Source organism: Eulemur rufifrons, chromosome 8 (assembly GCF_041146395.1).
Source record: "Eulemur rufifrons isolate Redbay chromosome 8, OSU_ERuf_1, whole genome shotgun sequence".
Taxonomy (NCBI): Eukaryota; Metazoa; Chordata; class Mammalia; order Primates; family Lemuridae; genus Eulemur; species Eulemur rufifrons.
The window spans coordinates 84117015-84143686 of record NC_090990.1 but is presented as its reverse complement, the minus strand read 5'-3'; the positions used below and the strand labels follow the sequence as shown (position 1 = coordinate 84143686).

Sequence of the window (26672 nt, the reverse complement as noted above, 5' to 3'; positions counted from 1 at the left end):
CCTCAATAGTTTAAAATATCCCCAATAAACAAATCAACTACAAAAATCCATATTACGTGATTTCCATCAAAGTAATATAATTAACAAGATGAAGCTTGTCCATGAGAATCAAAGCTGTTTGTATTTACATGTTATTCTATTAAGGATAAGTGTTATCTTTCTATGTGTAACCCCAACATAAAGAATTCTTAACTCTGAGACTTAGTCTACAAAAGCAAAAATAAAATGTAATACTTTATTCCAATTCTATTTACAGTTTAAATCTATATAACTAAGAAATTTCCATGCCTCAATTTTCTTATAAATTGCGATGAAAATCACTGTTCTGCCTTATTTTATTCTCACTTAATAATTACAAAAATGGCTTTTAATTAAGTTTAAAACTACATAATTATATTCGGGTAAATGAAATATGAGTAATCAACAGCAACTTGGTTAAGTTTCACCTTTAAAACATTTTCAAAAGTAAGTTTTATTTTATTTTACCAATTAAAAAGAGAAAAGCATATTCAAACCACCCCATAAAATTAAAAAAAATTTAAAAAATGATCCTAGTGCTTCCTTACTTTTTTCTTTTTCTACTTCCATAACTTTCTTTTTCCATTCATCAAACGTTGGTATATCTTCTGGATCTTTGGGACTTGCTACAGATGTAGGGTCAATTTCTCCTGGTTTTGTATAATCAGAACTCTGAAAGAAATGTCAAAAAATAAACAGATTTCAATTTTCAAAGAATATAAATTAATAAATTATAAAAATAAATACAAATGTTTCTGTTAAATTGAATAAAAATCCAATTTCATAATAAATGATAATATATCAAAGAAAGGAAGAAGGTAAAAAGAAAAGTTTTAGTTTACTTAAAAGTTGAATTTCTTTTGAAAGAATTAAAACCTTGGATTTAGGATATATTCCTTCAAATGTTAGCAATATAAGCATGGGTTGTTTAAAAAAAAGAAGCCTGTATTATATCCCAAGCAATTATTTATACATAAACTGTACAAATTAATAAAATGCTATATTTATAGTGCATACACCTTTAAAATCTAAATTAAAATAATACATCCACTAAAGGAATCTAACTAATTTAAGAGTAGTATATGTTATTTCCAGAAAATCCTTAACAAGAAGTACCACGTATATAAAAGTTTTAAGGTGAATTTAAAAACCTAAATATGAACAAACAAAACTTTACATTTTAGAAGAAGAAAAAACATATTTATAAATCAGGCTAATAAAAGGATTTAACAAGATGGAGAATGTATAAATCATTTTAAAAAGCTGATATATTTGACTAGATTAACATTAAAAATTAAATAAATCAAAAGACCATAAACTACATGGAACAATAAGCCAGAGACTGACAGAAGTATCTGCAACACATTCAGCCAAAACAAGTAATTATTACCAACAATGAAGAATATCTACAATCAATAAAAGGAGGGGACAGGAGGGGGACCCAAAGAATAAAAATAAATTCAGCAAAAAGAAAATTTCAGTAATAATCATGGAATGCAAATGAAAACCAGAGGTATCATATAAATTATATCAATATGATAGAGGTTAAAATGTGACAGTCTGTGGCCAAGTGTGGCATGTCTGCTGACTGAAGGGAGTTTAAAATGTGACAATATTAAGTAAAGATATGTATGCTCACTAAATCCACTCCTACGTGTAAATGTCAGTGAAATGCACACATGTGCCTCAAAAATATGCATAAGAATGCTCATTGTAGCAATGTTTTTAATATCAAAAATAAGAAACAACCTAAATACCATTAACTAAAGAATGGATCAACTGTGGCAGAGCAGCTGTAACAGAGCAGTGGAAACAATGAATGGACAAATCTTAAAAACAATGTTGAGTAAAATGCTACTTAAGGCAAGAATGATATTATTCTACAGTGTTTCAAAATATGCCACATAATATTATCTATTGCTTATAGTTATTTGGAAAGTTCTAAAATGAAAAAGAAAACAACAGAAAACCCCACCAAATTGAAAATAGTGGTTAGATCTGAAGAGAAGGGATGTAACTGAGAAAGGAAATACAACTGTAATTTTTTTCCCTTAAACAAAAAAATCAATACACAGATGTTCATTCAATTATTTAATCATTTCTGTATTCCTAAAACAATGCTTAATTATTTATTAACTGTGTCTTGAGAAGTATACAAAAGTCTATTTAGACAGTGAACTTTGGTAAATAATACAAGTCTCATTTGGTATATATTTGTTATATTAGGGCATGCTTCTGAGTACTAACATGAAATACCCATAACTTCTGGAACTATAATTTATTTTTTTCTTAAAAGAAAGTAGAACCATTTCCAAACCTCCCCTTAGGACAACTTTGCAATTTGGTTCCCACCCAACTTCCATCTTGTAGTGTTTTGTAGAATAAGCTAATTTACTAAATAAAGTCTATGGCTATTAAAAAAACGGCATAAAAAGATTAAAGAGGTAGTATTACCACTAATTTAATTTTAAAAATTAAATAATAAAAATCTAGTTTGAATATATTAAGAAAATAAACGAGAAACAGTTATAAAAGTTAACCCAGCCAGATAGTAAACAGCAAAGACCACATGCAAAAATTGCAATGAAAAGTATAAGAACACATATATACCCTTTGAGGCCCAGGCAAAGCGATCACTACTTCCTCTTAGCAACAACTAAGAGAATTAAACAATACAATAAAATCACTTTCATAATGCAGTTGTCTACAAACAATACAATAAAATCACTTTGTAAAACACTGTCTATATAAGCATGGCAAACAGTGTCTCCCAGGTCCTTGAGATAACAGGATAGCACAAAGAACTAAATGCATCAGAAAGCAAACGCCCCCACTCACCTAAACTTAACTAGACAGAGTTATCCTGAATTGGATACTATTAAAACTACTAGATATTACTCATGATGTGCTCAATGTCTGTGACAATTTTTCTGGGATACTAATTTATTTAGTAGGCAATTAATACAGTTAATTAAAATTCCAATCCTTTGCCTATTAGCACAGACTCACAAACAGTTTAAGTCCCTTAGGTGAAAAAGAGCAGTTTCCCCATCTGCAAAGTTAAGGAGAACAAGCAAATCTAGGACAAAGCTGGCTGCCATGCTTAAATTTTATATTTGATACTTAAATAGCTCCAAAGAAGATATGTTTTAACGTTTGTCTAATTTTATTTATGGATGTGATAACTGACAATTAAACTTTAATTGTCAAATATGCTTGATTTGGTTTCACTGGGAAAATTAGTTCCTTTAATATGCTGGACTATGAAACACTGAGCTCCTATATTTATAAGAAGCATCACAGAAACAGTTTTATCGAAAGTCTCCAGAATGAAGTTTTGTTAGTTGTAAGTGCAGACTCACTGAAACTATGCGAAGAAGAAAGTGGAGAAGACCCCAAATTAAAAAGGAACAAATGTGGATGCAGTACTTAGCACTCTGAACTACTCTTTCATCTCACTTGTTTGTTAAGTTCATAGAGTGACCTTCATCTCTTTTACTTGGTTATTTCTTACCTGAGGGGAGCCTAAACTGCTGTGTTGACACTGCTTCAGGAAATTCTATACTGGCCTTTACATGAAGTCAAAGTAGAACTCAAAGGAAAAAAGAAAGTAAAACTGCTCCACTGTGATAAGTCCTATCTTTATTGTAAGAATCACATTCTGAAATATGTATTTTGCACACAAATAAGGTAAAATGTCCTATAAAATAATTCTGTTTGAAGAGCTCAAATTTAACTTTGTATTACTAACTTAAATTTTGAAGATACTTAAATTTAATAGTCATAGCCTCTTCTATATAGTTTTCTAAGAAACTGCTTAAATAAGGACTCTATGTATCTGGCATCAAACAGCTGATGGTGGCAGAAAACCATTTATTTAATAATTTACAACAAAGAGAGTTCATAGTTGGAACAACTTATATATAAACACTGTATTTGATATAGAACCATGAAGTAACCACTTGTTCTCAAGAAGCACAGTTCACGTCAGGTCCATACACTATTGTCTACTTAATGTCCCTGATTTTATGACAAATATGGTTAGAAAATTACTATAAGATTAGTTAATAACAAAAATGCATTACATAATAAAGTAGAAGATAGTGAAAGTTATATACCTACCTCATTTTTTAAATTATCTGAAGCATTCAATGCAGATTTTGGATCATCACTACCCTTTTCACTTGCTGCAACTTTTGATTCAAATTCTGATTTTGTTATCTTTCCTTTGCCATGTGAAGATGACACATTTTCTATATGCTGACCAACAAGGCTATTTGAATACAAATGACATATTAAACAAATTTTAGCTAGATACCAAGTTTTTTTTTTTTTTTTTGAGACAGAGTCTCACTCTGTTGCCCAGGCTACAGTGAGTGCCGTGGCATTAGCCTAGCTCACAGCAACCTCAAACTCCTGAGCTCAAGCGATCCTCCTGTCTCAGCCTCCCGAGTAGCTGGGACTACAGGCATGCACCACCATGCCCGGCTAATTTTTTCTATATATATTTTTAGCTGTCCATATAATTTCTTTCTATTTTTAGTAGAGATGGGGTCTCGCTCTTGCTCAGGCTGGTCTCGAACTCCTGAGCTCAAACGATCCGCCCACCTCGGCCTCCCAGAGTGCTAGGATTACAGGCGTGAGCCACCGCGCCCGGCCGCAAGTTTTATACAATCTAAATTGTTACAACTATCATGTACAAAGTAAACCAAGAAAATAACATTATGAGTTTTCTCTCAATCATAAAGTGGAATTGAACCAAGGTCCATTTAAACGTGATACTGCTGTTATTACAGAATCATACCAACAAAAAACAACTGCTCATACCCACCTTTCAGGTGGACTGACAAAGGAAGGTTGTTCAATTGAAGCACTCGCATCAAGGGCCTCACCAACATCACAATCAGTTTCAGATTGCTCAGTTTCACTTGTTTTGGCTATAGGGATAGTACCAGATTTTTCTGTTTCACTGAGAAAAGAAACAAGAAAGACAATCTGGTGATTAAATAATAAGATAAGCTAAAAATGCTACTAGTGATTTCCAAAACATAATCTAAGCCGAAGAAAGAATGCTTTACAGTTCTTCTATGCACCTTATATATACAAACTCATTTGATAATGGAAATGCTTAACGTAGGATTAAGAGATGGGCATTCTGTTTTGTTGTTTGGAGTGTTGTTAGAAGGAGCAAAGAGTAGTACATAACAGATTTCCTAAATTAAAAATAACTTTTTTTTTTTTTTTGAGACAGAGTGTTACTCTGTTGCCCAGGCTAGAGTGCCATGGCGTCAGCCTAGCTCACAGCAACCTTAAACTCCTGGGCTCAAGCAATCCTATTGCCTCAGCCTCCAGAGTAGCTGGGACTACAGGCATGCGCCACCATGCCCTGCTAATTTTTCTATATATATATATTTTAGCCGTCTATATAATTTCTTTCTATTTTTAGTAGAGACGGGGTCTCACTCTTGCTCAGGCTGGTCTTGAACTCCTGAGCTCAAACGATCCACCCGCCTCGGCCTCCCAGAGTGCTAGGATTACAGGCGTGAGCCACTATGCCCCACCTAATTAAAAATAACTTAAGTCTAAATTCTGAGTATTTATTACCAAGCTGAAAAAGGTAGCTAGCTATTCAAACAAAGACATAACTATGAATGGAATGGATACATAATGGAAATGAATAATCTGACATTTCAGCTTTTGATAGTTTTAGGAAAGATTATTCATAGCACTATGGTTCCTAAGAAGAACCTCAACCTCACTTTGCCTAGACTATGCAGAGATTTCACAGCTGGGATCTAATCAACTTCACTTAGTTAGCTAAATAAATAAACTCATTATAAAATTATTACATTCCAAACATACATACACAAAACACAGGCATTGTAATTTAGGTCTTCTATCTAGCCTACATTTCAAACTTGAGTATTCAAGCTGCCTTATCTTAATAAGAAATTTTTCTATCATTAACTAGGGAGTTTTTTTTGTAACCACTTACTCAAGCTTTGAGACAGGAGTGATTTCTGAGGTAGATGAGCTGGAAATATTTTCAACATTTTCACTGCCCACAACTACATTGGAAGAATCTTCATGTAAATCAACTGTAGAGAGTGTCTCAACTATAGGTGGACTTAACTTTTTTGACTCCATTTTCTGTTTAAAAAAAAAAAAAGCGATATTAAATGTTGAGAATAGTAAATTATCTCTTTCGGTGAACAGGAGTTTATAGAAAGTATTTCCAAAAAATGACAATATAAAGAATGTTCACTAAAAAAGCACTTTCATAAAAATCCTTTCTTCTAATATTACCACCCTAAGGAATACATTTTATATTAAAATACAGGCTCTACACATTTTTCATAAACTAGGACAAAGAGCTTGTCTCTTTCTCCTTTCCTATTTCCTCCTTTGTATTAGGACTTAGAAACATTTCCCTCTTGCTGTAATCAATGCTAGGAACAATAAAGAAATCCTACGTAAATATACAAAATAGTACAACACATAGTTCTTGTGTCCCTGAGCAGTTTAGGCAATAACATGTATCAACAAACAATATATGTACAAGTAACATCACAAAACAATAAATGATTCTTGCTGCTCCTTCATTCCTGAATTCCTGGGCGATTTACCCCTCCAAAACATAATCTGAAATCTACCTAATAACCATTTATTTTTGAAAACCTCTATCAGCACCTCCTCCCCTACAGCCACTCCTAAAAAGAATTAGCCATTCATTCCCCTTCCTCTAAGCCTCCACTGTTCTTTCTCTGTACAGACTTTTATCACAGCATTTATAACACCTCAACTGCCATTATTCATGTCTCCCTCTCTTGAACTGTACCATAAATGTCTTGAGTAAGAACTATGTTCTCTTGATTTTCATAGTTCCAGTGTCTAGAACCTAGTACACAGTAGGCATTTTAAATATTCAATAAATGAATGAACAAATGAATGAGAGGTACTCATGCTCAGTTCAAGTAAAAGAGAAACTATGGACTACTATGGATTGCAAGAGGTAGGCCTTAAAGAAAAGAAGGGCCAGTAGGGGAGCAAGAAAAAAACACAAGGCACACAAGGCATGGAGTCAGAAGAATACAAAGTATTATCATTGGAGAATTATTTACACTAAAAAATTCACAAAGAAATACAAATTATTAATTTTTATTTTTATTGTAGAGGCCTTAAGAAAAGAACTACTGCCTTATTATCAAATATTATATTATCATTTCAACATGTATTCAAAATTTTAAAATAATTTACACTTTTTAATTAAGTTTCCCAAATCCAATGTGTATTTTACACTTAGAGTAAATCTCAATTTGGACTAGCCACATTTCAAGTGCTCATTAGGCACACGTGTCTAGTAGCTACTGTATTGAACAGCATAGGTATAAACGATGTAGTAAACATTTCAAAGTATTTGAGCAAGAGTATACCATGACAAAAATTCTAGGAAATGAACGATGGCAGGACTATTCAGGATAGTCATATAACTGGAAGTGATACAGGTATCACTTTTCTCTTACTCCTATGTACATACCCTTGACAAATGTCTTCTAGAATCCAATAAAACGAAACTCACTCTATCTCTTTAGATAACCCAGTAAGTTATACAATAGCCTTGGCTGTACTGAGAAAAAAAGAGAGAGAGAGAGAGAATTCTTCCTAACTATAAGCTGAAATTTGTTTTTGTTTTTGTTTTTTTTAATATTTGAGATATTCAGTTTTTCCTTAGTCCTCCTGCCTCCAGATCAAATACCTACAGTTCCTTCAGCCATTACTGATATTACATGGTTTCTAGATGCTTTAGCATTCTGGTCAGTTTACAGCATATATATTTTACTTTTTAATATTTTTCATAAAATCTGGTGCACAAAATGAAAAACAATACTTAGAATGTAATATGAGAGGAAAAGAGAGAAAACATATTTTAACCTATTATATAATTAATTCATGTTCCACAGTAAGAGAAAATGTTGGATCAAAATACTGTGCTCTACATACAAATATTTCCTTTAGCTGTAAGAGAAACAGATTAGAAAAATATTTCCTGACATTTGAAAACCCTGAAGAGACAAGATACATCACAACGACCCAAAATGAAACCTCAGAAGAAATGAGGACTTATACTCAAACTTTTACTACAAAGAGAATAGTTACATTTTTTATTAAATCTGGAATTTTACATTTTCTCTAAAGTACTACTATTAGCAGGTGAATGGCTTAAGTCCAGTTATACGGTACTTCAAAATGAAAAAATAATAATACACAGGGGTGATCAAACAGGTTTTCTATCTTGTGAACTAGTTTAAAAGTGTGTACTATTAAAAATCAAAGCAACAAGGCTTACTTGTACATCCACAACGTAGTCATCTTTTAATTTATGTTCTTTTGGAGAAATAGGTAAATCTGAACCCGATTTTCCTGATAATTCAGCATTGATAGGCTCCTCTCTTTCAACCTATAGAGCAACAAAGAAAAAAATACTGATAAAATGGTTTCACAAAACAGTTCTAAAGCAATAAAAGGCTATTTCTTTCTACAGAGTAAAACCAAAAAAACTGACGTGTATATATTTGACTCTAATTACTTTCATTTGTTTACATGCTTATTGTCTATCTCCCTGTATCCCCCTTCTTGCCACTACACTTAAAATGTATAATACATGAGTTGAAGAACCTCATTTGAATTCGTAATAAGCACTCTAGTCCTACCACCCAGCATTATGTTAGGCATATAGTAAAACTTCAATAAATACTTGATGAATGAATGTACATAAAGCTCTTTTTTCTCTCTTTGACATTTAATTCACATTCGAGTTAGGACTCCTGATACTTTTACGTGTTTAAATATGTCTTCTAGAGTATAAATTTCATAAAAGCAAAGTTTATATTCATCTTTGTTTACCTGAGTCTACCTAGCACATACTAGGTATCTAAATATTTGCTGAAAGACTGTTTCCCTCACTTAATGCTTTTCTAAAATTCATTTTTACATTTACCTCATCAAAAAAGAGATTAGATCTAAATCTTATAGATTGCATGAAAACATAAAATTATAATTTTTTTGGAGAGATATTTAACAAGTCTTAAAATTTTAAATGCTTCATCCCAGAAATATATCCTATATAATTCAAAAATATAAATAATCCATTCCAAATAATACACCAAAAAAAAAGACCCAAGCATTTAAAAGTAAATACATGTGTTTAAATAAATACATGTATTGATATGCACACACACTCATATGTGCACACATGGCTAGGAACACAATGCAAAAGTTTGTCAGTAAAGAAATGATGATATATATATGATAGAATAAAAATGTAGCCATTCAGAAAAATGTATCAGCATGAAAAGGTAATAAACTACATATCACTTAGGGAGAAGGGGAAGTCAATTTGTAGAATATTTACATGACATTTTAATGGAAATAAAAATATTAATTTGTGTGTGTTTATAAAGGTGTATCTACACCCACAGAACAAGGTCTGAACATTTTCACAAGAACTAGCAAACTATTATTCCTTTGGGGAGGGGAATGGGATATAAATACGAATATTTTAGAGTCAGTATAAATTACTTCTGTAATTTTAAATACATACACTGAAGTTGAAGGTAAAGGCCATATCTAGTCAATAACTCACCTTGTATCATTTACAATGACTTAGAGACCATCAGGTTTTTTGGACTCTGTCTATTTACTGCACTTCACTATTAAAAATAAACTACAAAGCCAATGATTGCAGATTCTCCTTGCAATACTCATTTCTAATAGTTTTTAATTTATAAGATTGGGGTTTCCTTAGAAACTCTTTAAGTATTTTTAGATCATTAAAAAGAGAGCACTAGAGCACTAGTTTTCAGTTCTCTGAACATGCACTATTTTTCTCCTTACTATAAGACTAATGATGTTACAAAATTCCAAATACAAGCAGTAAGAATAAATATATAAATACCTCCAAGTTATCTTAATTTTTTAATTACCTGAGTAACTCCTCAGATTATAGCAAGGGAAAATACAAACCTCCAACAAAAATTATGGCATGGTATTTCCGAAATTACTTTTATTCTGAATGTTTTGAGACAGTTTTAGAAAGCTGACACAAAAATTATAATGTCAACTTTATTTAAGGTACCTTTTTCTGGAATCGTACATCTTCATTTTCTAGTGCACAATTTACGTCTTGAGAGTAATATGATGACGCTGAAGCTGAAGAACTTTCTTTACAACATACACGCCAACTGGGAAGCCTGTAAAACACCCACCACCGTTGCCGTTGCCGCCGCCGCCACCAACAATAAAAAAAAGGAAAGAAAGGAGGAAAAGTTGTTAAGTCAACATATTCCCTATAGGGGTTAGAATTTGAGGCAATAAACATACAGATGGTTCCTACCCTATACCCTTAACAACTTAATAATGAAGATAAATGTACACAAGACAAGGACTTTTTATTTAGTGCCCTAAGAAAAACATAAACATTATCAGCATTCTAAGTAAGGCATTATGAATTTTATGAAGGTACAACAGACTTCACAGAAGCAGTATCTGATAATTATCATAAAAGGAACAGAGAAGGTTGTCAAATAGCTAACCTCCTCAAAAAGTACCAAAAGCCAATGTTATTCTAAATTCTACCAAATATTTAAGAACAGATAATTCTAAAGTTACCTATTAATAAATGATTTCAAAGCATAGAAGTTTCCAAATTACGTTTACAAAGGAAACATAAGAATGAGAGCAAAAATTAACAGAAACAGCACACATACAAATGAATACTACAGGTTAGCAGTGCTTCGAAGATGCAAAACTTCAAAAAAAAAAAAAAAAAACGATAAAAAAGAAACTCCCTAGGAACATACCAGAGGCATATACTACTCAAGTGGAGTTTAACTCTGATATTCAAAACTGGTTTAATATAATAAAATCTATTTATTTAATTGGCCATGTAAAAATATCAAGGAAAAATAACTTATGATTATCTCCATAGCCGATGAAAGATATCTGACAAACTTATATATCCATCAAGATTTTTAAAATCAAGACTAAAATAGGAAAAAGTATATATTTAACATAGGAAATATATGCAGAATATATAAGCCTAAAAGTCAATATCATACTTAGTGAAGAAACCTAAAAACACCCCTATATGCCCATTATCACCAGTACTATAAAACATGATAAAAGAGATATAAAACTGGAAAAGGAGATAATAAAATTATCATTAATTGCAAATAATGAGTTTACCTGCATTAGCTGCAGATAATGAGTTTATATAATTGGAAAATATGAAAAAAATCACCTTATAAAAGAAGTCCTAGATGTAAAAATTATATTCCTGGATATAAAATTAAGAAACAGATCAACAGACTCCATATTCAAACCATCACCATCAGTTATAAAATGTAATATAAGAAGACTACCCCATTTGCAATAGAAACAGTAAAATACCAAGATATAAACTTATCAAGAAATCTTCTATTAAGTAGAACCTTTTGAAATTGCCAATATTTGACAATTCTTTTACGTGGAAAAATGTTAATTTCACACAATTCAAAATAACATAACGAAGATCTGAAAACCATTACTATTTACCGAGCAATTATTTTAGAGAAAAAGAGGTAAATATCAAATTAATCAGCTACGACAAGAAAGTGGTTTCCTTGAAAAGAGAAAATGAGGAAAGAGAAAGGAGGGAATGGCTTCTTTGAAAAATAAAAAAACCTTTTAGAGCTACTTGATTTTTTAAACTATGAACACATTAAAAAGTAAAGAAGGAAAAAAGCAAGGTACATATTATGTGGTATGCTACCCATGTATGACATTTGTATGTCCATAAATGTCTCTGAAAGAATTTTTTTTTAAAGTATCATTTTGCAAGCCTCCATGAATGAAAGCTGATGGGTGTGTTATCAATGGCAGTAGAAACATAGTTTTCATTGTATAATCTATAACTTTTGAAATCTGAACAAGAATATATTGCCTATATAGAACTTTAAGGAAAATGTAAAAACAAACTAAAATAATGTTTAATTTTTATTGGAAATTTTCATTCTACAATATTAACAGGATACAAAAGTTATGCATACAGCAATCTTAGCATATATATCTGGATACCAAAAAGTTTGCAGGCAAACATCGAAAACTGTGGGTATAAGAATTTTGATGATTATGCCCCTTCATTTTTAATCCATTTCTATACTTTCTACCATGAGCATGCATTAGTTTTATAATCTGTGTGTGAATTGTGTGTGTGTGTAAGCCCTAATATCCACTGTGTGAAAAGATAGCCAATGGACATTAAATCTCATGATGCTTGTTTTTACTATCATATAATCAAATTCCATTACCCTAAATTCTGAATTTTCAGAAATGAACCTTTAATTATTGCCATTACTCCAGATATTCTCCCTACCTAAAAAGAGCTGCTGAAATATTTTTTTTCCTGAAAAAAAAAATTATATATAGTAGTTTCCCCTTATCCTCCGAAGAGACCCCCAGTGGGTGCCTGAAACCAAGGATAGTACCAAACCCAACTGCCACCAATCAGAATGTTTCTGTTCATGTATTCCACCCAAAGATTTAATGCCTTTTCCATCTTAACTAAGCACTTATCATGCACTGTGGCCTTACTGCTTACAGTTTGGGAAGCAACAGCAAAACAAGGACACATTTTTTTTCCTTCTTCACAATTTCACAGATAGAAGATTCATTCTGACTGTAGATCTTAGCAACCTTAGCAAACAATCGTTTTTCTTTCCTCATTAAGTCAAGAATTTTTTCACCTTTTCGCTTGAAGTACTTTACAGTTTCTCTTTGACATATCCAAACTGCCAGCATTACTACTCTCACATATTGGGGCCATTACTAAGTAAAATAAAGGCTAACCTCAACACAAATACTGTGAGATACCACAACAGTCGATTTGATAACTGGGACAGGTACTAAGGGAATAACAAGCAGGTAGCATAGACAGAACAGAAAGCCTGGACGACTCATGTCCGTGGCAGAAAAGAGTGGGACAGCATGAGATTTCATCATGCTACTTAGAACAGCACAACATTTAAAACTTACAAATTGTTTATTTTTTGAATTTTCCATTTAATACTGTAGTTGATCACCAGTAACTGAAACCACAGAAAGTGAAACTGCTGGATAAGGCGAAACTACCACATATAAATTGATTTGCCCTCCCCAATTCCCATTTAAGGACAAATGTTAATTAAAGCAGATATACTGTTTGAGTTTTTTAGAAAATACAGATCCCCACAGGAAAAAATACAACTTCCATAGGAGATTCAAAGCTATATGAGACTGTGAGCTCAAGGACTTACCATCTGAGTTATAGAAAACATGTATGTACACAGTACAAGAGAAGCAATCTGTGATAAGTATCAGGCCTCTAAAATCAGAGGATACATCCATAAGAGACAACCTTAACATTCTGCATAAGAAAAGGCCTAAAATAGATAAAAATTGTCACCAAGTAATAACAGTAAAGAAATTTTAAACCATCAGAGTAACATGAAATATCCCAAATCCACTAAACAAAAATGAATCTCAATTAATGGGGTCCTTACTTTCAACAAGTCTCCCCAAATGAATTAGATACATACCTCCTTGATTAAGATCCAGTGGATCACACTAATAATGGCTTGACAGCACTTTGTTGCATGACTAAATGGGCCAGATTCCATGCTACTTAAGCAACTTGCTAAAATTGTACTATGAAAATCCCAATCCTAATTAAATGAGTTTCTTTCTAGACCTCTAAGAAGCTCAGCACCAGAAATCACATCAAGATAAATGGCGATCTTTAACTCCTTGACACTCCCCCTCAGTTTAAAATGATTGACAACTTTTATGTTACTCACTATTTGAAAGTTGACTGACCATGTGCATATACAGTCATGTCCCACATAACATTTTGGTCAATGACGAACCACATATACAAAGGTAGTCCCATAAGATCATAACACCATATTTTTACTGTACCTTTGCTATGTTTAGATATACCAATACTTACCATTGAATTGCCTACAGAATTCAGTACGTGCTTGTACAGGTTTGTAGCCTAGGAGCAACAGACGAGGTGTGTAGTAGGCTATACCATCTAGGTTTGTGTAAATACACTCTATGATGTTTGCACGATGATGAAATCACCTAATGACACATTTCTCAGAAGGCTGTATTTTTAAATTCCCATAAGAAAAAGTTTTGGAATTGTCAATTTTTAAAACAGAAAGAAAAAAAGAGAATTGAATACTATACCTGCTTTTCACATACATGTATTATTTTAATACTCAGCCTGGGTACAGTTGCCAGACTAGAACTCTTTCAAACAGACAAAAAACATCTGCATAAATTATAAACTGTATAGAGTTTAACAGGAATTGAATTAAGAACGATTGAATGCTCAATTTTAATTTTTCATTTACATCATTAACATATTCATCCTTTTTGTTCACTCTCCATATACAAGAAATATGCTTAATGCATATTACTAGACTATATATGTATTAATCTATATTAAGACTATATATTAATCTATTAACAAATATTTATTATTTACCTATAATTTTCATAAAACCTCTTTTAGATTATAGCTTAATGGTTACTAGAGTTTTTAAAAAATACTACAGGTACAGAAGTAATGAATGTTGTCATCCAAATAACACCAGAAGAAATGAATGCCTAGGTTCAACTGGCATATTCTGGGAATTTAGTCTTTTCTTAAACCTGATTGCTTTCATTCTAAAAATCATATTTTTTTTCTTGAAGGAGTATTTTCCACTTGAATGTGTAGTGACTGAAGTTTTTCTTGTAGTGGCTACCTACAATATTTAATATTGCACCAAGCGTCCTGTTGTTTTAAGGGTGTGTTACAACTATATGTTTCAAAAAATAATGGTTAAGACTAAGTGTTAGGGGAAAAGGAAAATCAATTAGTTCTTACAAAAGAAAACAGGAGATGGACTTGGGAAAGTTTTTTTAAAAGATATAGCAACTGAAGAGCCAAGAAGGACTTCAGTAAGAAGGCAGAAAATATTCTTTAATATGCCAAGGAAGATTTCATCAAGAAGGTTGATAAAACATTCTTTAACATGAAGTTGACTGAAGAAACACTTTTAAAATGATATCCAGTGGCTTAGAATGATACCTTTTCACATCTGCCCAGCACAGAGATACTAAACTATCTTTAACAATCACTTTTATAATCCTATCAAAGAAATCTAGCAAAATAGTGCAATGATTCCAGAAAGACACATTAATGTACAATAAATAATATGCTAATATGCAAATAGGACAAGCCTGATAACTGCAGGGAAGGGAAAAAAACTAAACTGGAGTCTATCAAACTTTCAAATGAATTGTTTTCTCCTGAGTTTTAATGAAGAAACTTTAAAAGCACATTAACACTACCCAGTAAGTAGCAGATATTACATTAGATACAGAGCCCTGTTAAGAAACATTAGCAGTTAACTTTCAACTCATTAAAAATCATTAAAAATCTGAGTAAATATATATAGTGTTAAGAAAACATAAAAAGAAAGTAGCAATTCTAATTAAGACAAAAATCAAACTTGAGATGAAAAGCATTATAATAGAGATTATCTATTAGTAAAAAGAAATGATGATTATAAGTATAATGCAGCTAACAATACAAAATATATACCACAAGCACTGACAAAGTTACAGGTAGAAACATAATAATCAGAAAGTATGGTTGCCTATTTTAAATTACCTCTCACAAAATAACAGATTAAGTGGAAAAAGCTACTTGGAAACAAGAGATTTCTAGTAGATATAAGAAATAAACTTGGTCAAATATACAGAATTTTATACAAGAACAAACTAAACATTCTTCTCAAGCACATATGGAATATTTCTCAAATGCCATAAACTAAAGACTCAAAATAAGCCTCAAATTCTAAAGACTCAAGATCTAACAGACTATATATACTTTCTAACCACACTGCAACAAAATTTGAGGTAACAAAAAGACAGTTTACAATTTCCCAAGCCTGGAAGCAAGAAATAATTAGCAAAATAATCCTTCAGTTAAAGAGGAAACAATAAAGAACATTATGAAATACTTTTGCAGAAGATTACCAGTCAAAATTGGTGGAATGCAGATAAGAGAGCAGCAAGAAAACTATGCTTTTGAACACATTAGGAGACAAACACTGAAAACAAAAGAGCTAATCTTTCCACTCAAAAAGATTAAAAAAAAAAAAAAGTGCAAATGCAAAGAAACAAGGAAGGATACATGTGGACAGACATCACTAAAATAGAGAACAAAAAAATAGCAAAGAATATTAAGAAAACCAAAAGTTGGTTCTTTGAAGAAAATACTAAAAAACAAACCTCTGGCAAAACCAATCAAGGAAAGACGGTGATACAGATTTAAAACTTATTTTTCAAGAGGAAAAAAGAAAAAGAGTTCAACAAAATTAAGGGCTAATACAGATCCTAATAAAGGCATCTTGGAATCAGGGAGGTCATGCACTTGTTATATAAAACTTTATTCCTCCAAAAACATAAAGAAAACAAAACTGCACTGGATTTGTATTTATGTCTACACTCTAAGTTTCCCCTATAGACTATTTACCTACAACAAAACACCTCACAATTACATACCTTTCCACATTCCCCTGAACTAGAAATAACCCACAATGTTATATTAGTTCTTAAAATCCTCAGTAAAATAACCCATAAAAATAATCTTGATCATTTTCTTGGCTGTTCCAAAGCAACAGGGCTCTGTAACAAATGCACACATACCAAGAAAGTCCTACCTCTATTTTATCATCATCCCTTTTAGTCATGTCTGAAAAGGCATTGATTTCGCTGGGAGTGATGACCATAACTTTCAGAAGGGCCACAAGCCAGACATGAGACTCTAAAATTTGGCTTTTTTTAAAACTCCAATACCATGTGCCAGATAATTCTTTCACTTCAAATGTAAAATCCAATGCTTATAATTTTAATATACTTAGCCAGCTATGGAATAGTATGCATATTTAATGTCTACCAGCAACCTAGAAGTAGACTGCATACATACATCTCACCTATTTTCCAGGTAACCTGATTCACCCATTACTGACCACTTTGGCCTGGACCCTTTGACTTCCTTGAAATCACTTCTTTGGAACTTTCATTTCCACTGTTTTTTTAAACCTGCACCTCAAGCCCCCATCATCCCAGCCCCTCTGCCTGATTCCAACCCATGTAAAGCCACCTCATCTAAGAACCTGCAATCACCTCTTACCAAACACATGACAAACCTTAGCAATCTCAGGACTATGATAAATCTTGTCTTGGTGTAAATTTATTATAACAACATGATAACTGACTGACCTCCTGGAGGGAAATCTAAATGAAATCAAGGTCCTGAAACAAAGCTAGCCAAGATCAGGTATTTCCATTCCAAGTGCAAAAACAACTGACCTTAAGCTACAGGCAAAGATGCTAATACAGTAGATATATTTGTACAATCAAACCCTTGAATGCTGGTGAAAGACTTTTCCCCCAAAGTCAAGTCAAAACGTTACCACAAAATAAAAAGGAAAATCAATGTGATAATGCAATTGAAAAGGACAGGATTCAAGATCCTTGTTGCAAATACTGAATCAGGATCTCTTTCTTTACAGGCTTGACAAGAAGACAGTAGTCATTACATTCCCCTAATAAAGTAATACCTTCAGGCCCCACCTGTGTTCTGAAGGAATCCTAAGTTCAGGAGATACTGGGGCAGGGGAAGGGGCTCGGGGTGGAGGTGGCGGGTGTGGAAATCAATAAACATTTTGTCTGTGAAAATGGCAGCCACTGTGCTCCCAAACTACCTCAGGGTTTCAAGGGAGTGAAATATCTCAGAAAAGAACCACTACCAGGCCTGGATCTAGGCCTTCCTTTTAGGAGCCAAGGCCAGAAGAGTGTGAATGAGGAGACTATTATTTAAGGTAGAACACTAGCACTTAAAGCAGATCATTAGCAAATCATAATGCTTGGTTAAAACAAAAATGAGCTATTCAATCTGGCCAGGTCTGTTCAGACTGCTCCTTCTCACTGTAGCCTGACTAAAATAAAGCTACATTAAGAAAGCATCACATTTCCCACAGTCTGTGGATACCTCAATGATGAGGTGGTTCTGTTCTCAAAAGCTCTGTTCCCCTAAACACATCCATCCTTACAAGATGAGTTTACCTGAGTGATCTTTCAGAAAATACAATCAGAGCTGGCAGAACTGGTTCAGGAAGTTTCTTGAAGATCCTCTCTTTCTTTCTCAGTCTGACTTTCAGCTTATACCAGTTACCGTATGCAGCTTCAGCTTCCCAAGGTCACCAGCAGCTTCTACTTTTGCTAATAATAATTGGTTTTCCATGGCACTGTTTGTGACTGTCTGTTAGACTGGTGGTCACCCAATGAACTGCACCTCCACTTCACGCCCTCTTCTTGAATCTAGGCTGGACTTGAGACTTGTTTAATTAATAAAGCTCTTGGGAGCTCTGGGCTACGTGAAAGAGGACTAGCTACCCCGCCAGTAAAGAGACCACGTGAAAGAGAGACCCTGAAGACCGAATGCAGAAAGAGAAGCCCAGCCATCCCAGTGTTTCAGCCAACCTGCTGAACACATGAATGACCCCCCACAAGACCAGCAGAACAGCTCAATTGAGCCCAGCTCAGACTGAAGAATATTTGGGGAGGGGTTGTTTTAAGCCACTAAGTTTTGGGGTGGTTTGTCAGCAACATTTGACAACCAAAACACTGGTCATCCATAGATGCCCTTTTTTCCCTAAATACAAGACAATTACTCAAATGCAAAGAAAATATAGCAAATGTTTTTCCACCACAAACTTCTCAGTCAACAGCTGAAAAGTAACTGGTCATCTGCTGAGAAAACACATCTCTTATCCGAATTGATAAATTTCCATGTTTTTCCTCATGATTCTGTAATGGCAATGCCAAGGTAGACAGCAAGCTTCTAACAGTCTCAGGCACTGGCTTAATTATTATTTAACCAAAAAAGAAAGAAAGAAAAAGAAAAGAAGCCATCAAAATGAATTATCCACTACTGGATAAGAATGGTAAATGAGATTGTGCTCACTTCTCTAGAACGTTGTTACTTAATTTTCCCAAATCATTTCTTCTTACAGGTGCCCTATCATCCCCCACAAAGAGCAAAAAAAATTCAAATTATAAAAAGGAAATAAAAGCCCATAAATAGAATTTGAATCTCCATAATCTGCAAAATACAGAGCACAATTTAACTGCTTCCTCAATTTAAAACAAAATTCTATAAAATCTAACATTATCTACATTTTAGAGATAATTTCTTCTTATCTGAGGAAATGAGTAATTGGAAATCAGGTATTGCTGAGTTAAAATACAGTGGTCTTTAAATGGTTTCAAATTTTGCTTATCAAAAGGTAACCATAATAATGTAAGCCTTTCAAATCCAAATTCATTCTTCACATAAACTTTCTTGCACCTGTTCCTGATCTTTTTCGGGAAAGGGTGAAAGTCCACATCTATCCCTGTACTAAAGTTTTGGCAGGTCTTCTCGTCTGAAACTTTTCTATTACTGCATAAGGCCCACGTTTTCAGATTCCAGCATTATCTTCTCTCATTTCTGCACAGGGTGGAATTGTGGTACAAGATGGGAGGGGACTCTGATCTCCACGTGTCTGGTCTGCTAAAGAATACTTAATATTCGTACATTTGTGCCCTTTCCTCTTGCTTTTCTGCTCTTCTTCAATCTTGTGCTGTAGTGTTTCAATATAATGTTGGACAGCCACATAGATAAATCAGTACTGTGCTCCTGTATGGAACATCCTTGAGACCGCACCATCTGGATGGATGTCAATGTCAGAGTCAACACCTTTCTTTCTGATGATGTCACTAAGGATATCAATCACAGCGTATGTTCCTGTCTGGCCAATTCCAGCATTGTAGTGTACCATGACCAGCGCTGCATCCATGATGCTTTCCTGCTTATGGAGGACCTCCTCCAAAAAGTCCAGCAGGTTCCCAGGGTCACCAGACACTCCATGTCTGGCCAGGTCCAAAAGTGATACTGCCAGACCGTTCTCTCTGTATTCCTTTGTCCGACCTTCGGAAGTTTAAGTTTTCTTCCTAATGTATAGTCAGGAGCAGCACTTTCTTTAACGTTCCCAATGTACAACCCGATATTCTTTTAGGGCATAGTCATCAGGCCAGTATTTAACACATTTACCCTTTCCTCTCTCCAATTCTTTCATTGTCATGACATTCACTCAGGCATTTTTTTTAGAATACCATCTGCCAAAAGTCATTCACTATGTTTTGCAGACAGTCTTGTGTGGCAATATAACACTATTTGGGCTCTGAATTATTGCACTTAAGTTTAAAATTCAAGCATGATATTTGCATTGATGTAATGTGAAATGAGATCACTGTCGTATAGGATAACCCTGGCATGATCAAAGGACAGGATGCTTTTATATCTATTTTGTTTTTATTTATTTGGCCTTTGACTCTCTTTACGGCTGTAGAGCAATTTGCACTCCTGTTGTTGTAGTGTCTCAAATTCTTCCCAAAAGCCTTGTTTGCCTTTATATGTGGTCTCAGCTAATTTGCTTAGCTCTTGAACCCTGCTTTCTATTTCAGCAGCATTAATATGAGTTGTGCTGAGGGGCTGCTTGAGTTGTAATACTATGCCCAATGCTTCTACCACAGAATTCTTCTTGTAATAATAGTCCATGAGATCTGTCAAAGAATCAAACCATTTTCCTCCACTAACATCATGTTTCAGTTCCTGACAGTGAATCATGACATGGGTCACTTTAGACTTGGCATCACTGCCCTCCCTTTGTCATAACCTGAGCACACAGAAAAAAAAATCTCCAGTGTGGCTCTCTCTCACACAAGAAAGCTGCCATGTTTTCCTTTTTCAGTTAGTAATTTCTCTGCTTCTTTCATAGAGAGGTGCCTGAGAAACCACCTGTCATTCAAAGGTAGGATCTGCACAGTTCAGAGGATGTTTAAGCTCACTAACATCTCCATTCTTCTGTTTTAATTGTTCATGATGTTCCATGTAATACTGGATCAACTCAGCCCAAGTGGCAAACTTCTCCCCCTCTATACAGGTCATAGTAATCACCAGTGTTCTGAATCCTGATGTCGGTGACAGCTATGGGTTACTTTTACTAACCCTTGCAAAAAAACTGCCATCAGCTCCTCTTGTCAACAGTAGGTTTTCTGTCTCCATGTCAGTGATATTTAGGTGAAACCATGTCCATGATGTCATGTTTCTCCCACTCCTCTGGCTCTGCAATGGACGCACTCCTTGCTCAGGTTCCCTTGAGCTCAGTCACATCAGGCTAGCCCAGAGAAGGCCCACTTGGGACTGCACCAGATGTGGAGCAGAGCAACCAGCTGGCCACATGCAGAACCTCCTCCAGGCCTCAGGATCCCAGACGGTTCTCCCTATTCTATATCTTGATGGGGTATGGGTTACATAGGTGTATGCAATTGTCAAAACCAATCTAACTATATAGTGAACACCTATATACTTCATTGTATATAAATTATCTCAATTTAAAAATATAGAAAACAAAAAATTCAGTATTTTCTTCCCAAAAAACCAAAAAGAAAATAAGAAGCTATTAGCAATACTAACAAAAAATATAAAATAACTTAGAAATTAATCTAAGAAAAATAATTCACTACCATTTATAGAGAAAAATTTTTTAACTCTAAAGATATAGTATGTTCATGGATGGAATGATGGTAACAAAAATGTAAAGATATCAGTTCTTCCCAAAGTAATTTATCACTTCAAATGTAACTCCTATCAAAATATCTGCAGGATCCTACTGTTTTAAATATCATAAGGGAAAAAGTGGTCCAAGCTAACAAAAAAAAAGCAAAGGCATGTGATTCAGCTTGCCAGATAATTAAGATTATAAAACCACTCTAATTAGATTATGATACCAGGATATCAAGATAGGCAACTGGAACAGAATACTCTTAACGTTAATCACTGGCACAACGTCTCCTTTTGGAAGCAGCCTAAACACAAAGTACTCAATAAATACATGCTGAATGAATGAACGGACAAAAGGCTTCCTGAAGGCATTTGCCACCTCATAAACTACTTAGAATTCATTTTTATAATTACTCTAGCAACTAAAGCAAGTTAAAAAGAAGTGCAAGTGGAAAAAAGTAAGAAAAAGAATGAGATTAATAGCATTATACCATTTATGTAAATGTTAAAACATACAAGCAAAATAATACTATTTTGGAAGAAAATATACATCCAAATAAATACATGGAAGATTAACTGGAAAAACACTCACCAAATTTACTCTAGGGTGAATGCCTAAGATGGGGGTTGAGAGAAGTAAGACTGAAGATAGAAGATAAAAGAAAGGAGTAATAATGCAAAACACAGCAAAAAGGGAAACTTGAGTGTGGCATAAACTGAGTATAATCAATCCAATCCTAAACATCTAATGTTTTTAGAAGAAAAAAATAATCATTTTCTTAATTTGTTAAGACTTTTGTATTAAAGTATCAATCTAATTTTTACAAATAAAGAAAGTGAAGCTCAGAAGTAACTTGCCCAAAGTCACTCAACTTGGGTCTGCAAACTAACATCTCTCTCTCTCCAAAGCCTATGATCTTTCTGTATTGCTACATTTCACATCTAATATTTTTTGGCCAACAGATAAATGAAAAGAAAGCTGAGAAAATAACACTGATCCATTCACTCGAGAATTGGGTGATACCAGTCAAGGTGAGTTATAATGCAAGACAAAAATACATGAACTATCACAAAAGAAGAGTACTGATTAACATGATGATTTTAATAGTGGCAAGCTATAAATATGAAGGCCGTGTAGTATAGTGGTTGGGGCATGAACACCAGAGTCAAAAGACCCAAGTTTTAATCCAGCTCCCCCTCACTTACTAGTTATATAATCTAGAACAAGTTATAAAATCTGTATGCATCCATATCATCACTGTAAAATGGAGTTATTATGAGAAACTTAAATAAATGTATGTGCTGTGCTTAGCCTGGCATAGAATATGCTCTCAAATGTTAGTGTTATCAACCACTACATTTTGTATCTACTTTCACTTATCAAATTTCAGAGTAGTGTATACCTGTAATCTCAACTACTTTACCTTCTTCTAGTCCTCAGCCCACTGAAATCTAGTCTCTGCCCTCAATATACCACTGAAACTGGTATGGTGTGGCAGAATTTACCTTTTTTGATTTCCCTGCTACATGCAGCACCTTTGACTATTGCTTCCACTTGAAACTCTCTCCTCTTTTGATTTTTCAAATTACACACTTCTGCTTCTCATCTCTCTCTTTCTTCTGAGTCCCATTCGATGTGCTTCTTCTGCTCAATATTTAAATTCTGATGCTCCCAGGGTTTTGTTCTGAATTTTCCCTCTATATTCTATATGGGAGACTTCAGCTACTCTTGTGGGTTTTAGCAGATGGGAATCAAAACTTTTACCTTTATCCCTTAATATCTTCTCAAGACTGATCCATTCCTTAAAACCCTTCAATGATACCCTATATTAATATTGCAAATGAATAAAGTTCATTTAAAAGTTGGTGTATATAACACTTAAAAGTTGGAATATAAAAGTTCTCTTATATTCCAAAATATCTCAAAAAACAACTAAATCCAAAATTGAACACATTATCTTCCTTTTCCAAACCTCTTCCTCCTATATCCTCAGATCCCACCATTTGGTACTGCTATCCACCCAGTCCTCAAATTAGAAACCTGAAAAACATCTGTGACTATTCCTTTGCCTTGTCCCTCCCTTTACAACCTCTAGTTTATTTTATTCCAAATTCCTTTAAAGCATTTCTCAATCCTCATTATGACTGCCCTCATCTACCTAGAGCAACCTCCTAACAGATCTTGGTAATTCCTATCTTGCTATCTCTGCAAGTAAATCCTTCACACCACTTTCAAAAACCCAACACTAAATTATCAGACTGCCACTCACCTGTTTAAGACCTCGTATGGGCTCCAGTATCTACGTGACAAAATTCAAGCTTCTCTTCACATATTTAAAAATCTCTAAAATTCTGCTACTGTCTAAGTCTTCAGTTTCATATTTCCTGCTACTCCTTGCCTCCCACTTTATGCTTCAATGATACAGAACTACCTATAGTTGTTCCTTGAACATAAACTATGCTGTCTCATGCTTCCAAATCTCTGGCTCATGCTGTTCTCTCTTTCAAGAATGTTCTGCCCCTACTCCTACTCCCCACCATCCAAAACCTGACTAAATCCTTACAATTCTTCTTTTCTTTGGGGGCAACTCTAAATTCCTACAGCCCTTTTGGTATCTCTACCTAAGCACACACACTCTGAACTGAAATTAACTGTTTATTTTTCTGTTTCTCACGTAAGACTAAGCACCTCCAGAGCAGAGAACTTACTGCCCTGTTCCCAGAACAGTGATCTATTGAGTGCCTACTTTAATTATGGATTGTAAAAGTTTTCAATAAGAGCTTAGGGGAGGCCTGTAATCCTAGCACTTTGGTAGGCTAAGGCAGGAGGATCACTTGAGGTCAGGAGTTCCAGACCAGCCTGGGCAACATAGCAAGCTCCCACCTCAACAAAAAATAGAAAAATTAGCCGGGCATAGTGGTGTGCATCTGTGGTCCCAGCTACTTGGGAGGCTGAAGCAGGAGGATCACTTGAGTCCATGAGTTTGAAGTTGCAGAGAACTATGATCATGCCACTGCCTTCATGCCCAGGCAACAAAGCAAGACCCTGTCTCTTAAAAAAAAAAAAAAAAGAGCTTAGGAAAGGGATAATCAGAAAAGACTTTGTGGTAAAAGAACCGAACTGGGCAGTGAAGAATTGCTTTTTAAACATAAATTCAATCTAATCCCTTGTACAGAAATATAGTGCCAGGCATTCAATTAGGGCAGTATGGTTAAAGTAACCGTGAAAATTACAGTTTTTTTGAACAATACTGCCTGGAAATTTGAAAACATTTACAGAAATCCTATGAAGTATTAAGAGACTTGTGGGAAATGAGTGAATAACATGGAAGCCATGTTGCTCAAACACACTAGGAATAAAACAAGACCAAAAGATCACTGGGCTTCAGTGCCTTTGCTTAATAAGCACCCTATTTTCTTTCAATTACAATGTTTTATTAAAAGACAGATATTCTTCTTAACCAGTTAGCAGTCTGGGGCTCTTTTAAAGTTGCCTGTCTTTTGCTTGGTCTGTCTGCTAGTATGTAAGGGCTCACTAGGCTCCTTTCTCCTTCCAGTTTTTATTCTATTTGGCTGCCTCAGCAGTCCACAGTCAAATCACATGGAACTGTACAGCTAAGCTGAAGAAAGCTCTGTTCTAGTGCCTGCTTCTAATCAAACCTTTGAATTTCAGTGGTTCTGCCCTTTAATCTTCACTCTGATGTAGGATTGGTCTTGGATTCTCTTAAATATTCCACATGTCAAATTCTATCAGAGGACTGTGTCACTAAATTGACCTATAATTTCATTGATCCAACATAGGGAAGCACTTACTATACAATGTAGTATGTTCTGTTTTGCTATCTGAACCTATCATTAAAATTTTGGCCACTACAATTTGTCCTCAAAGCTGCTGGAAATAATCATACACTAAGCTTACTTAATAATAGTGTATTTTAAGAAATTGGTTAAGGTGTATTTAGCCTATAAAACAAGACACAATACTTTCATTACTTTAATTTTCAATTCAAAACTATAAAGACATTCTCCAAATAAATTACTACCAGGCCAACAGATCAACCATGCTAAAACCAAAAGCCTATATAAGGAACAGTGGAAAATAAAGCTACAACAGTAGGTTTGGGCCAAACCTTGAGGCATTTAACATCAGAGTTTAAATTTTTATCCTCAGGCAAAAGAGAGATGCCTCTGAAAGATGTTTTATCAAGGGACTGCCATACTCAAAGTTGTGTATTAGTAAGGAAAATCTAGTGGCACTGTGTAGAATGGGTTGAAGGATACTAGTATAAGATAACTCTAGCCTTTAACTGTTTTGTTCAACGTAAGCATTCTTCTGTTTCTCCTGGATGCCAAACAAATATATGAGAACTCACGCCTACCAGCTCTCCAAATGTCTTCTATTTCTATTCCCAAAGCCTTATCAACCACTTCCCTCTTTTGAAAAGAAGTTCTTTTTCTCAGTTTTCAAGTTCTTCAGCCTTATCTAAGACATTTTATATTGCTGACCATTCAAATGACCTCCTTAAACCTCTTTTCATCTTTTCTTTCCAAACAGTTTCCTCCTTCTTTTCAGAGCTTTACTCTGCTTGGGACCTTTCTTTTCTTTTTTTTTTTTTTGAGGCAGAGTCCCGCTCTGTCACCCTGGCTAGAGTGCTGTGGCATCAGCCTAGCTCACAGCAACCTCAAACTCTTGGGCTTAAGCGATCCTACCGCCTCAGCCTCCCGAGTAGCTGGGACTACAAGCATGTGCCACCATGCCCGGCTAATTTTTTTCTATACATATTTTAGTTGGCCAGATAATTTCTTTCTATTTTTTTTTTTTTTTTTTTTTTTTAGTAGAGACGGGGTCTTGCTCTTGCTCAGGCTGGTCTCGAACTCCTGACCTTGAGCGATCCACCCGCCTCGGCCT

The 26672-nt window shown here is 34.3% G+C and overlaps 1 protein-coding gene and 1 pseudogene across 4 annotated transcripts in view; both read right to left on the bottom strand.

The window, feature by feature from the left end:
- The window catches only part of SUCO (SUN domain containing ossification factor), an 84475-nt gene that overhangs the window by 46860 nt on the left and 10943 nt on the right, over nt 1–26672 (bottom strand). For 2 of the 4 annotated variants that reach the window (XM_069478355.1, XM_069478359.1), the window contains exons 2-7: nt 10154–10268; nt 8366–8476; nt 6014–6168; nt 4850–4987; nt 4141–4291; nt 567–690 (exon numbers count right to left, since the gene is read on the bottom strand). In XM_069478355.1, coding sequence (XP_069334456.1) covers nt 567–690; nt 4141–4291; nt 4850–4987; nt 6014–6168; nt 8366–8476; nt 10154–10268 — 794 coding nt within the window. The remainder of the gene's footprint in view (nt 1–566; nt 691–4140; nt 4292–4849; nt 4988–6013; nt 6169–8365; nt 8477–10153; nt 10269–26672) is intronic. The other 2 variants (XM_069478358.1, XM_069478357.1) reach the window with 1 other exon arrangement.
- LOC138389088 (tyrosine-protein phosphatase non-receptor type 11-like) lies at nt 19559–21304 on the bottom strand (annotated as a pseudogene).